The sequence below is a fragment of the Myxine glutinosa genome, chromosome 9, assembly GCF_964187855.1.
Source record: "Myxine glutinosa chromosome 9, kmMyxGlut1.1, whole genome shotgun sequence".
Lineage (NCBI taxonomy): Eukaryota > Metazoa > Chordata > Myxini > Myxiniformes > Myxinidae > Myxine > Myxine glutinosa.
This window is the reverse complement of record NC_136269.1, coordinates 25,924,834-25,939,962: the sequence shown is the minus strand read 5'-3', so window position 1 is coordinate 25,939,962 and position 15,129 is coordinate 25,924,834. Positions and strand designations below refer to the sequence as shown.

Here is a 15,129-nt window from a genome sequence, read left to right as displayed (position 1 = left end):
CCAAATCGCTCGTAAGTCAAAGCAAATTTTCCCATTCAAATGCATTGAAATGCTATTAATCCGTTCCAGCCTCAAAAAAAAAACACCAATTTTTTTTGTTAGGTGCTTTTAAATAACAAAAATGTACTTTATAAATAACAAATAATGTATAAACAAGCACGACCTCGTATATACTGTACATAATACAAGAGAATGTAAAGAAATAAACTGGTTTTATTAAGCAGAGGAGAAGAGCATGCCAGGTGAGGTGTGCGTGTTGTCGACTTGGCGAGGCAGTACGATCGTACTCCTTCTACGATATGTACGATTTTGAAGCAGAAGGAGTCCATAAAGGCTATAACGCCAGCCAAGGGCGTTACGATTATTTCAAAGCTCCGGACCTCTATCCATGAAGATATGGAGAAGTTGTTGTTTGTGTGGTTGAAGGAGAAGCAGCTCGCAGGAGATACCGTGACCGAGAGCATCATGTGTTTGAAAAGATTGAAACTCGGATATCGAGCACGGACCACGAGGTGTTTTTTCTTTTTTCTTAATCTCGGTTTCAGTGAACTTTTGCTCTGTGCTCACGTGTACTGTACCTGTACCTGTAATGGTACGTCAGAGGATGGCACCTGTTGTCATCATATTAAGTGCAAGATGTTCTGCATCGTAAGTTGGTACACCGTGGTCTTTCGGCGGTGTTTAAGCCGGCCGTCTTGGCTTCTGTCACCATTGGCATTGAGTCTTTCGATGTAGGTAGGTCGTTGTGTGCCGGTGCCTTGGCCGAATTCCTTCATTGCTGCATTGTTAGCTCACCTGGTTTTTTATACCACATCTTTGGTTATCGGACCAGCGAATGACGTCATCTCCTCCAAAGTATGGCTTATTCTCACTTGTCTTGGACGATCTTCTACTTCTAGCCTTCCACCGTGCATTTGGTGTCCACTGTACTTACTGTACAGTGCCTGGTAAAATTGATGTAACTAGGGCATGCCCGTACTATATATATGCCCGTACTATATATCTATCTAAAATTATATCCCCCCCCTCTATTTACATGAAATGGTTTGGTCCATTCGCAACGCCAAAGCGAACGGCGAACGGCTTGCGAGTACAGTGACAATCCCCCCCCTCTATTTACATGAATGGTTTGGTCCATTCGCAACGACCACAGAACCCCCCCCTCTATTTACATGAAATGGTTCGGTCCAAAGCGAACGGCTTCCGGAGTTTGGTAAAGAAATCGCCATCGCGTACACAAACGCGCAGGAAAGCGAATGAATCGCAAATTCGTTTTTATTAGTTTTAAAACATCGTTTAACGCCAACATAGCGCCAACATAGTTTGCAAACGTGAAATAAATGAATACGCTCTCAAATGTGCCATCCGAGGCAGAGTGTGTCCGCCACGTTCGGCACACGCGCTAGTTCGCTGCTCTCTGATTGGTTGAAGCGTTTTTTGGACATATCTCGGTAAGTAATTGTCCGATTAATATGAAACCTTGAAAAGGCACATCCTCGGGTCCCCAGCAATATACCTGGCAAGTTTCAAGTATATCGGACCCGTGGTTGTCGAGAAACAGCGGTCACAGACAAACAAACACACAGACAGACACACACACACACAGAGATTACTGGAATTATAGATAGATGGGTTTTTGACCGTCAACGCCATGAACCGTCATGAACCGTCAACCGCCATGAACCGCCATGAACCGCCATGAACCGTCAACGCCATGAACCGCTAACACTCAAAAGCCCATTTATCGCGCCTTATAAAGCAAAACGCAAACCGAAAGCCATGCCTCTCAAGCGAGGCGTGCTTCCGTGGTCACGTGATCCACAGGTGTAGCTCATTATACCCGCACGCGCGACACGCTTTGGCGGTCACGTGACCAGCCACTCTGGAGGCGGGGATCCCCGCTGGTGACGTCACCGGCTGGAGCAAGGAGATTCCTCGCTCATGTATTTCGACGATTGCGTGTTTTATATCCAAGCAGAGATGCTTTCACGGCAAGATAACCGCGTGACCGGAACCGGAAGCCACAACCGGAAAATTCAAAAAAATAAATTTTTTGAGCTCGTACATCGGATCTCGGCTCGTATCCCAAAGCAACAAACCGCCCGAGCGACGGCTCGTATCCCGAAAAACTCGTACGTTGGGGCACTCGTAAGCCGAGGTACCACTGTACTTGTAATGATGTTTACTTGTAGTGATTGATTATTTACTTATACTTGTAATGATGTTTACTTGTAGTGATTGATTGTTTACTTATATTGATGTTTAGATTAATGGTTAATATAAACAAAAAACAAAAAGATGAGGGAATTGTGGAAGTGTAACTCAGGGTAACTTATTAATTGGCACTGGTAACTTATTAATTAACCTGGTAACAAAGCAGATACATTTTACATGCAAACTCTGTGAAAGACGAGTTTGTAAATGAGTCAGGAATGCGCCCGAACATGATAATCTCTTGTCCACCTGGTCACAGCCGCTGGCTGAAGCACCCCCCTATCGTTTGGTAAACGGAACTCACAACAGGAGGGGAGCGAGCTGATACCAGGACTCGGTGTACGCATGACCTCGGGGCATTAGCGGAGAAAGAACGAACAGTCAGCGGACAGAGGATTAAGTCGAGTTGGTCCATATAAGCGAGAGCTGCGGCTGGAGTAGAGAGGACTTGCTACGAGGAGCTCTGACGAACGGGACCATGGCGGAGGAACATCAGCCGAACGAGAAGGCATTAGCGAAAAGAGTTAACCTGGTCTATTGAATTATGCGGTATTATTTGGTAAAGGGAATGAAGTGTATAACCAGTTAATAAACTAGACCTTTTGTAAACCTGTGTCCTGACATCATTGGAGTCCTGTGAGTCTCACAGCCACACAATTCCCCTACACAGGGGATGCAACGGAAGCATGCACACCTGTGGTGAGTGTTACGGAGGGTGTAACGGGAGAGTGTGCGCAAGAGGATGTGCGAGAAAGGTGTATAACAGCGGAGTGCATGAGGACAGAGTGCGTGGTCGAGAGTAAGGGTGAATGCGCGACCGAGTGTGGTGGTAAAAGTAGTGAGAGTGACACGGAGCATGAGTTGGTTGTGGCAGGTGAGAGAGGATGCACACCTGGAATGGAAGGATGCACACCTGGAATGGAAGGATGCACACCTGGAATGGTAGAGCGCGTATGGGAATGCACACTGGAATTAGTAGTGAGGCACGTGATTGGGTGTGCGGAAGAGAGCACACCTGTGGTTGTCACAGAGGATGTGACCAAGGAGGGGGCGCGAAGGTGTTGGTGAGGTGTGCGAACGACGAGTGTGTGCAAAGGTGTGCGGTGGTCAGGGGAGTGACAAAGTCTGTGAGCGGAATGAGTGTACCTGGGTGTGTAAGAGAAGGTGCAATGACGAGGAGCATGGGAACGGCTGGATGTATGAGCAAGGAACGGAACGCGGGGTGTGAGCATGCAAGTGGAGCATCGACGCTAAACGGGATAGCGGTTAGATTGACTTATAGCCGAAGAGGGCCCTCGGTGCGTGCCGGGCAGCTTCGTGTGCCGCGGGGACCAGCGGGGATCGTAACCGCGGCGGTTTCGAAAGAACCACCGTACGCGATCCACGCCGGGCCTCGCTCTGAACGGCCGCGTCCGTGCTCCACTAAGCGGAGCGGGCGGCCCGGTAGGAAGGGTTGTCACGGCGACCCCTTTTTGTTGCGGCGTTCCGGCAGGGCGAGATCGGGCCGTTGGACGGCTCCGTGCCAAGATGGTGCGTGGGATCTCGGCCCGGGTAAGCCCCCTTCCCTGCACCGAATGCCGGACGAAACCAACCGCCGGCACCAAACAACCCGCATTCATTGCTCGGCTTTGCGAAGCCGAGCTTTGGAGATGAATTGGCGCACCGAGAGGCTCCGGTGAGTAGACGTGTGATGATGATAGTGTTTTGGACCCGAAATTGAAAAGCAAAATTTGATGATTGGCAAAGGATTGGCAGACTGATGATTGGCAAAGGATTGGTAGAGTGATTGGCAAATTTTTAATTGGCTGGAATTTGGTGAGCAAAATTTGTAGTGAGAGATGCCCGATGTGGTGGGATGGCAACTCTGCCATCCCTCCCCACGGGGGCAAAGGAGCACTAGTTATGGGGTTTGGCAGTGAAAAGTAGCCCGGGAGGGTTTGGATAATGTGTAAGGATCTAGAGAAGATGACCATAGGTAACGGTAAGGTTAGGTAGTGACAATGATACCTGCAGTGGGGACGCAGGTAGATTAGTTTGGATTATAATGACGAGGGAGCGCAATAATGTAAGGGGCGACGGGGAAGCGCGAGTTTTAGCAGGGCAACAGGTAGGTCAGATGATGCCGTGTGTGTGTGTGTGTAAAAATGTATTGTGAATTGTATTGAGCGTGGAAGTGTATGGAGCAGTGAGTGAGGAATGATTGAGATTGCACAGGTGTGCAACTGAACAGGTGTATGGAGCAGTGTATGAGTGAGTGATGATGATGTGGGTTGTGTTGACCAAATGGTCCCAGGAGGAAGGAGGGTGCAGGAAGCACCAGTAGGAGTGATTGCACAGGTGTGCAACTGCAGGTGTATGGAGAATGGTTGTGTGAAATACATGGAGTGTGGAATATATGGAGTAGGGAATGGATGGTATGGAGTGAGTATGGTGGAAACTGTGGAGTGGAGTGGATGGTGCGAAGGTGTGGATGGGGGAAAGGAGGATGGACCCCATCACGAATACCCGGGGAGGGTAGTGTAAGAGTTAGGTAGAGGGTACAGGTAAATTGTGGTTGGATATTGGCATCTGTGGAGCGTGGTGGAAGAATGATGGTTGAATGGGTGCATTAGTGTCGTGGAAATGGCTGGGCGTGTGGCCTGTTAGTATGTGTAGTTGGTCGAGCACTCCACCACTGTGAGGATGTCGGCCAGGTGAGGCCGCAGGTGGGCTCTGGGAGCCGGTAGAGTTGTGGATGGGGCCCGAGGATCCGGAGGACGGACCCGGGTAGCCCAGTGCCAGGGAGGGCACCGAGTGGGGAGAGCGCCAGAGGGCCTTCCCCAGTTAGATAGGTTAGGGTGAGGAGCTAGGTAAGCTCGGGTGGCAACTACAGTGGTGGAGGTGTGCAGGTGGGTAGACCTGCTGGGAGAGCTACACGACTCAGCCCAGAAATTGTGCAAGGGCGCCGGGAGATGAATCGGGGGAGTGAGACCCCAAATTGAGAAGCACCACAGTTTGGTCAATGGGAATTGGTTTTTAGAACCCATAGTGTAAGTTGGCCAATGGATTGGCAGGGAAGACCCCGGGTAGTGTGAAGTGTGTTAATGTCAGTTAGAGGATAGTTAGGATGGAAATCTCCTCGCACCATCTGCATCCACTCACCTGAGGTGACGTACCTCCACACCATGCCAGGTTGTTTTTTATTATTTTTATTGTGCAAATGTTTGGAATGTGAGACGCATCATGACGTGGGTGTGACATTGTGCTTTGTTGTTCCATCTCTCCCTCCTTATGAGGATTGATGATGAATTGGGTGATGGCAAATTTGGTTAGAGGGATTGTGGGGACGAATTTGGTGTAGGGGAAATATTGGGAAGACGTGACAGTAGTGACGAATTTGTAAATGTGTAGATTTTTGTACATATGGGGTAAGGGCAAGGGTAGAGTAGGTAACAGGGGGGGTGACGTACAGTAGGGACGAGCTTTTCTCCGCTCCGTCTCCAAACGCACCTCGCCTTGCATTGCCTTGTTTGACGTGTACCCTTGTGACCTTGCCCCTCGCTCACCTGTCTTCCCCCCCCCCCCCCCTTGTCTCCCACACGAGGACTGTGCGCCACTGGGCGCCGAGGGGAGCGTGCGGGAGTCCGCCATTGTGCGCCCGAAACTCCCGGAACCAGCTGTCTGTATCGATGCACCACCTTATGGACCACATGTCTGTGGCTGAGCACCACTGATGGACCCCATGGGTTGGGGCATGTCCCCTCTGCTGGAACCGGCCATGAAGGCCTGAGATCTTGCTGGCGGACCTTGGTCACAGGGCACCGATGCCACACAGGTGAACCACAATAGTCGGCCCTGTGGGCCATAAATAAAGAACAATGGACACGTTTTGTGCTTGCTTTTATTATTGCAAATAGGCCGCCAGCAAAGAAGAAAGACAACATCAGGAAGAGAACAATAGCCAGCAGAGGGAGCCGAAGAGCAAGACACCACCAAGGGTTTGTTGGTTTATTTTTATTCATGAACTGTGGTGACTGTGCACCAAAGGGTGCTTTGTGGTGCTTGATGGTGTTTTGGTGCTTTCTGGTGCGTCGATGCAGGGCAGACTATCTCCCCCCCAAAAGAACAATCACAGGTCCTGGGTTGTGTTTTGTAAATAAAATAGCATCAACTGTAAATAATGCTCCCCCATCGTTCATGTTTTAGTTTGAAAACCATTCCGAAATTTGGTTAGCTGTGGGCGTGAGTCTGTTAGGTAGGGTGCAATGGAGCAGCGGGACATATTTATTTATGTTTTAAAACTGTCACACTCAGGGTCAGGTTAAATGTAGAGGGAACTACACCTACGTGCCACACTATAAGTAAAAGTAATAGGCCCGGGACGTGCCTAAGAGGAGGAGGGTGCAGTGTTATGAATTTGAGAATGGTGTTTTTTTTGTGTTGTAAAATATCACCCTCCTTCCTCCAGTTGTTGTGTATAAAGGTCAAAGGGCGTCCCTTAGTTAGGTCATATACCATCACGTAGCCAAATCATAGATTTCCTCCTTGTTGGTAGTTATTTCCTTATTCTGTGTTTTAGGTTAAGGCTCTGTTTCCAACTAGTTGACACTCCATTGCACTGAATCCAGACAAGGTAGTATCCCCTTTCAATTTCCCCAGAACCTCCATTGGATTCCCCTTTCCTCAATTGCCAACTGCATTGAGCGGTTCGCTGAATTATGCTGCAGCTGTGGGTTGTTGTTTTCGCGGCAAGACTCCATTAGCCACGAGGTCATCTCGGAGCCCAAGGTGGGAGGAGTCGGCCCAGCGCCGGGAACAAGGCGTGGCCTTGCCAACGCCTCCTCTAAGGGCGGGATCGGTGAGCCCTCGCGACCAATCAGGGCCGAGGCGACCTCACCGATGGGCGTGTCCTGGAGTCCGGCGGCTTGATCGCCCGAAGGAGATCTAAGCGCGCGCGGAAGCCTTTAAAGTTGAGTTGCGTCAGAGATACGGCAGATGCGTGACCCAGCTGATTTCTGCAGAGAGCCGCTTCAACTAGCCCCGTTTCAACCAGCTGCGTGAAGCCCTGACGGGGCAGCGAGTGACCCTGCCGGTGTGCGGTGTAAAGCCGAATACAAGGAGCTGCCGGCTCCTCGCTTCCCGCCCGGAGTGGACCTGCTCGCTGTGCCCTGTGATTCCACCTGCTCATCCCTCCACACCATTCCTGCCATTCCATCCTTTTGTGTACGTGAGTTTGTTTTGTGTGTTCTGTCCTGGGTTATAAGTAAGTCTGTATAAGCTAGAAATTGCACTGTGTCCTTCTGGTCCATCCCCCTTTCTACATTATTTTATTATCCTTCCTTCTTCCTTGGTTTCTTTCATTGTGTAAATAGTAATAATAAATAATAGTCGTATTTCCAACCTTTTGCCTTCGTCTTCTTCTTCTTCACATCCGTCGTCTTTGTCTTTTCCCCATTGAATACCAGTGGCACGATTTGGCCAACGTTCAGGATCGGGTTAGTCTTTGTTAAAGGTTCGTGCCGCTGTTAGTTCCTGTTCCTGTTAGTTCCTGTTTAGGTTCCTGTTCAGATGTCTGTCATCCGCTCGGCAAATTAACATCTTATCCGCGGTCGCGAACGAAGCTGTTCACCTGCCTCTGGAGGGAGCTTGTGCAGCTTCAGGGACCACGTCGGTCAGTCACAAACGAGGGGACTAATGCCCCCTCGAGAAGGGATCCGAGGCCGACGTTGGATTCCGTAACAATATATATATATATATACAGTGAAACCTTGACTTACGAGTTTAATTCGTTCTGTGACCGAGCTCGTAACTCAATTTGCTCGTTTCTCAAATTAAATTTCCCCATTAAAATGAATTGAAATGCTATTAATCCGTTCCAGCCCCCCAAAAACCACACCAATTTTTTTTGAAATATATATATAAAAATATCTCGCGCTTTATATTTCACCTGTATGCAGCATACAAGTTGGCAGGATGGCCTGGACTGGAGGTACCCACACTTGACTCTAAACTGTCCAGCCTGGGTTTGAATCCCGACCCAGCTATAACCTGTCATGTCGGTGTTTCACAGGCAGGGTGATTCATCAATGTGTGTACCGCTAAACTGGGCGCCCCATCTGCGTCCCATTAGTTGTTGGATGTTAAGGATCTCACCGTGTCTTCCACAAAGAGAAGGCGAGCTATCGCCGGCACTCTGAACAAGTTGTGGCCTGGCATGCTCTTCTCCTCTGCCGTTATATACGTCCTCCTCGGCATCTTTTTCCAGAAGAGCCCTGTCTCGTCACAGTTGAAGATTTGCTAGGGGATGTATCCTTCGGCTTCTATCAGTTCGGCAAAAGTTATAATAAAATCTTCAGCTGCCTTCACATCCGAGCTTGCTGCCTCACCATGCCTGACGACGGAGTGAATGCCTGTCCTCTTCTTAAAATTATCAAACCATCCCCGACTGCCTTTGAATGACTCTTCCGATGCCTTGTCCGTTTTTGTTCCCACCGTCTGCTGCACCAAATCCCCGTAAATGTCTCGTGCCTTCTCACAGATGATGCTCTCGGTCACGGTATCTCCTGCGAGCTGCTTCTCCGTCAACCACACAAACAACAACTTCTCCATCTCTTCATGGACAGAGGTCTGGAGCTTTGAAATAATCTTAACGCCCTTGGCTGGCGTTATAGCCTTTATCGACTCCTTCTGCTTCAAAATCGTACATATCGTAGAAGTACTACGATCGTACTGCCTTGCCAAGTCGACAACACGCACACCTCGCTCATGTTTTTCGACGATTACGTGTTTTATATCCAAGCTCGCTCGCTCGTAACTCAGATCTCGGCTCGCATCACAAAGCAAAAAACCGACCGAGCGACGGCTCGTATCTCGGAAAACTCGTAAGTTGGTGCACTCGTAAGTCAAGGTTTCACTGTATATATATATATATACATATATATACATATATACATATACATATATACATATATATATATATACATATATACATATACATATATACATATACATATATACATATATATATATATACATATATACATATACATATATACATATATATATATACATATACACATATGCATATATACATATGCATATATACATATACATATATACATATATATATACATATATACATATATACATATATACATATATACATATATATATATATATATATATATATATAAATATATATATATATATATATATACATACACATCATCTACACCCACACACGTACATACATTACAAGGGCAATCCAGCTTAGTTAATCTGTAAAAAAACAGAGTGCGGAGTAGATTCCTCCCCCTCCCCCTCCTCCTCTCCTATCCCCAATAAGATTTTCTGGCATGCCATCTGGTGTGGGAGTATATACCTCTAGCTGGCGAGCACCTCTCAAGAATGATTCCACATAACAAACTGTAGTAACTGAACTGGCACTCTTGCAGCAAGTGCTGGTGCTGTACAAGGGTTTATGGTCACCGCTCCAGTTAAGATGACACATCTTGGCAAAATAATATTGTATTGTCCATTACAAGGCATATTTTAGATAGTGAGATGCCAGATATCCACAAGTAAATCAAATAATTATGTGACACATTCACAAGGCGTTACATACCTTCCATTTTTTGCAGCTGGTTTTCCTTTTTTATTTATCTTCAATAATCGTGGGTCTGTCTGTTGCATCTTGGGAAAGGGACGAGGGGGGGAGATGATATCATTATGGAATGATTATGTCTCCATTATGTTAGAAAACAGAAAACCTTCCTTTGATTGTTATCAATGCAGTAAATGTGGCTCTGTCAACCACAGTAACTTCGTCGGATGATAAGAATAGTCATCATAGATGTACTTGTAAAACAGAAGTGAAATCACATCGAGGTGAGGAAATATTTTCTTTATTTAAACTAGTAATAGGCGTGCACAACCATCGCTGGCCATGTTGTGGTTTCGTCGGCCGAGGCTCTCACTTTGTTTTTTCTTACGCCCTCACTTTTTCACCTTTATTCACTTTTAAATTAGTTTTCTCCGCAACCACCTGAGCGATTGACACAAAACTTTCAACATAGGAATGCCTGCCCATGGAGAAGTTTTTTTTTTAAACAAAGGTACATGGTAATTGGTTGGAGAATGCGGCCGGTGTTCCAAAAAGTCTGTTTTCTGTAGGCATGGGTTTCAGGGTATTTCATGTATCAGAAATTCAATCTGGTGTCGTACCATAATGAAAAGCCGAGCACCAGCAAGGATCGATAAGTTAGTCCAATTAATTTAGTGAAGGCAATTAGCTGCTGACGAAGGTCTTGTAGGTGGACAGGAGTTCAGGTGTGCCAAGGAAGGACTTTGTACGATAGAGGATGTTCAGTGTCTTTGGAAGCAGATTTTAAAATGTGGTTTGCCCAAGAAAGATCATGGCTGATAGTGAGACCCAGGAGTTTGAGTGACTGAACCTCAATGAGTATGTCAATAAAGTAGAGGAGATGGTTTGCTATATGGTCCTTTTGGAGAGAGAGATAGAGTGAGATTTGTCAGGATATAAAGACAAATTCCAAGTGTTTTTTTGTGATTTTGTCAAAGTCTGAAGAGAGGGAAGGGGCTGCTGCCTGCCTATCTGAAGGTTGAGGGGTGGCATGACAGAGGGTGGAGTCATCAGCAAACAGATAGTTAGGATTTCCAGTCAGAGAGATCATTAAAGATTAGGAATTGGACTCAGCCCAGAACACTGCCGTGGGGGACTCCGGCCTCAATAAGGAGAGGAGATTAAAGGATTCCGTTGAGAGATACATGTTGACTATGAGTAGAGGAAGTCAGTAACCCAATAGAAGAGTTGGCCTTGAATGCCATAGGTAGAGAGTTTGGACAACAAGACAGGATTGCCAGACCGTATTGCAAACATGAGATACACTACATGGCCAAAAGTATGTGGACACCCAAACATCACACCCATATGTGCTCATCAAACATCTCATTCCAAAATCAAGGGCATTAATATAGAGTTGGTCCACCCTTTGCTGCTACAACAGCCTCCACTCTTCTGGGAAGGCTTTCCACTAGATGTTGGAACATTGCTGCAGGGATTTGCTTCCATTCAGCCACAAGAGCATTAGTGAGGTCGGGCACTGATGTTGGGCAATTAGGTCTGGCTCAGTCGGCGTTCCAATTCATCCCAAAGGTGTTCGATGGAGTTGTGGTCAGGGCAAAGGGGCAGGCCAGTCAAGTTCTTCCACACCGATCTCAACAAACCATTTCTGTATGGACTTCGATTTGTGCATGGTGGCATTGTCATGCTGAAACAGGAAAGGGCCTTCCCCAAACCACAAAGTTGGAAGCACACAATCGTCTAGAATGTCATTGCATGCTGTAGCGTTAAGATTTCCCTTCACTGGAACTAAGGAGCCTAGCCCAAACCATGAAAAAATAGCCCCAGATCATTATTCCTGCCCAACCAAACTTTACAGTTGGCACTATGCATTCGGGCAGGTCGCGTTCTCCTGGCATCCGCCAAACCCAGATTCGTCCGTCGGACTGCCAGATGGTAAAGCGTGATTCATCACTCCAGAGAACACATTTCCATTGCTCGAGAGTCCAATGGTGGCGAGCTTTACACCACTCCAGCCGACGCTTGGCATTGCGCATGGTGATCTTAGGCTTGTGTGCGGCTGCTCAGCCATGGAAACCCATTTTATGAAGCTCCCGACGAACAGTTGTTGTGCTGACGTTGCTTCCAGAGTCAGTTTGGAACACGGTAGTGAGTGTTGCAACCGAGGACAGACTTTTTACGCGCTTCAGCACTCGGCGGTCCCGTTCTGTGAGCTTGTGTGGCCAATCACTTCATGGCTAAGCTGTTGTTGCTCCTAGAGGTTTCCACTTCACAATAACAGCACTTACAGTTGACCGGGGCAGCTCTAGCAGGGCAGAAATTTGACGAACTGACTTGTTGGAAAGGTGGCATCCGATGACGGTGCCACATTGAAAGTCACTGAGGTCTTCAGTATGGCCCATTCTACTGCCAATGTTTGTCTATTGAGATTGCATGGCTGTGTGCTCGATTATATATACTTGTCAGCAATGGATGTGTCTGAAACAGCCAAATCCACTAATTATAAGGGGTGGGCGGATACTTTTGCCATGTAGTGTATGTCCAGAGACAGCCCATATCATATCTAATATTGACGGTCTCCATCCATTGTTGGGTGAGTAGAAGCAGCATGTCTAACGTAGAGTCTGAACCCGAATTGGTGATCTGAGATGAGGGTATTGGAAAAAAGGCAGGATTTCATGACCTTGCTGATGACTGGAAGTAAGCTAATAAGTCTGTATTTAAGAGGATCGGTTTAAGCATCATGCAGTGATGTTGGCTAACTTCCAAACAGAAGAAAGGAGACCTCAGGTAATTGTTATGGTGAAAAGAGCAGCGAGAAGAAGTGCAAGGTCAGCAGTCAGCAGAGAAGGTTTTGAGGACACGTGAGCTGATTCCCTCTGGTGCAGTTACAGAATCAGTTGAGGGTTGCCAGAAACTTCTCCACCTTCTCAGATGCAAAAACAGTCACGGACCACTTGGGTGTGACAGGGTAGGGTGGGTATGGAGAGAGAGAGAGGTGTTGGGGACACAAGATTTGGAAGGAAACACAGAATTGAGGCATCCAGCTTCCTCAAGAGGGGAGTCGGCTGTGGTGCGTTTTGAAGAGAGGGAAGGGATGGACGGAGAGCATACACGAGAGACAGACTTAACTAGCTCACCAAGATTTGGAGGGAGACAAGTTTAAAAGTTCAATCTTGAGGTTGGACAGATGTTTTCTGGATATCCTGAGAGTGGACACACACTTGTTACTGACTTTTTGGAATGCACCGAGATTGCCTTTAGTCTCGTTTGCTTTCCAGGAAGAGAAGGCGAGTTGTTTCAGAGCAACTACCTCACCACAGGATTCAGTGCACCATGGGCAGGAAAAAGGGTAGGATAATTGGAGATAGAGATTGAGATAGAGATAGAGATAGAGGGAAAGAGAAGGAGAGAAGGTTTCTTGTTAACTCAGCCTGGGAATTCTTCCACATCAGGGACAGTAGATATGGGAGACAAATCCTGAAGAGAGATGGCTGCGTGCAGTCCCTTCCAATCTGCCGGAGTGAAATGCCAGACTTTGCCGGCATTGAGGCAGCTCTCCGAGAATGCCAGAGAGCTGTTGACTCACCAGCATATGATCAGATGAACCAATTAGAGTAGGGGCATTTGCAGGAAAGTCAGTCATCGCCAAATCCAGAAGGGAAGGATTTGAATATAAAATAAAGCATGACCATCCACTGGCCCGAAGTTCCCAACTCATGCTATGCACCGGCCAGCCTGGTGGGATAAAACTCCATATCTTGGGCAGATGGAGGGCTGGCAGGTTGGCCTAGAGGTACTCGCCTCCAAGCTGTCTAGCCTGGGTTTGAATCCCGACTCAGCTATAAACTGTCAGTTTGATGTTTCACGGGCAGGGTGATTCATCAATGTGTGTGCCGTCTCTCGAATGGACGTTAAACTGGGAGTCCCGTCTGCCAGCATGTGTTGGTGGATGTTAAAGATCCCATGGTGTCCTTCGCAAAGAGTAGGCAAGTATCGCTGGCACAATGGCAAAATTCCAAATTCTGCCCTAACTAGGCAAATGTCAGGCCTGGCAAGGCTGGTTCTTGAAAGACTTATGCCAAGCTTCCCCCGACCAACCCCACAAGGTGCGATAATAGTGGCTGTTAAAGAGCAACAAAATATTGGGTATATGGAGGCAACTGCCCCATGGGTCACATGTGCGCAGGTAATGATGTCCTATGCATTAAAGGAGTTTCGATGTGTTCGGTGTTTTTTGCTGCAGAATAAGGGAGAAATGTTAACTTTATGGTGCTTGTTAACTTCATGGTGTTCTTCCTGGTACGAGTAGCATTTCTGTGATTATGTGGTTGTTATACAAGTTGTTGTACAGAAAAAATAGCTGTCATTATTTATCTAGAAAATGAATGTTGAATTGTATCACATATAAATACCTGATTCTTGACTATCTCTTCTTCCAGCTTTTTCTTCTTCATCATTTCTTGGTAAACCTTGTAATTCAAATATTGGCGTTTTGGAGGCTGTAAACAACAACATATTGGATCAGGGAAAAATAATATATACGGTATAATATATAAATAACAATCATCTATACATGGATAAAATAAAATGAGCAACACCAGCAATCTGACCATTCAATTCTTCATCCAATCACCAAAAGAAAGCATTTGCCTATAACAGGGGTATTATGGGACAGCTGGTGTCAGGTACTCACTGAATGACTTATCGATACTAATAAAAGATTGCTTTGTCTGTCATATCTCCCATCTCCTCTCCCACCGCTTCATACAATGGCACCAAACCTCAAAGGCATAATTAACTAGAGAGTTCATAGAACACCTTCTTTATCTATCTGTCCAAGGTGAAGTGAATTATTGCAGGAATGTTTCTTTAAAGTTTAAAGATTCACTTGGCATGATGCTTGGCTGCAGCTGGGTGGGTTTGATGGTAGAGGTGTTGCAGCTGAAACCCAAATCCTATCCAGGTTTCTCCAGATGACTCCATCTTTGCTCTTTACATATTTGGGTTCCTCCTGATGACTCCATCTTTGCTCTTTACATATTTGGGTTCCTCCTGATGACTCCATCTTTGCTCTTTACGCATTTGGGTTCCTTCGGATGACTCAATCTTTGCTCTTTACATGTTTTGGTTCCTTCTGATGACTCCATATTTGCTCTTTACGTGTTTGGGTACCTTCGGATTACTCCATCTTTGTTTTTTACATATTTGGGTTCCTTCTGATGACTCCAACTTTGCTCTTTACGTGTTTGAGTTCCTTCTGATGACTCCAATACAGTATTCGATCTTCCATTTGATTATGTTTGTACCATATCCTGATGTGTGGAATGAAC

At 46.6% G+C, this 15,129-nt stretch overlaps 1 protein-coding gene across 2 annotated transcripts in view; it reads right to left on the bottom strand.

Moving 5' to 3' along the window:
• Nucleotides 1-15,129, bottom strand: part of FSAF1 (40S small subunit processome assembly factor 1) — a 65,105-nt gene that overhangs the window by 29,621 nt on the left and 20,355 nt on the right. For both annotated transcript variants that reach the window (XM_068129413.2, XM_068129414.2), the window contains exons 5-6: nt 14,212-14,298; nt 9,818-9,885 (exon numbers count right to left, since the gene is read on the bottom strand). In XM_068129413.2, coding sequence (XP_067985514.2) covers nt 9,818-9,885; nt 14,212-14,298 — 155 coding nt within the window. The remainder of the gene's footprint in view (nt 1-9,817; nt 9,886-14,211; nt 14,299-15,129) is intronic.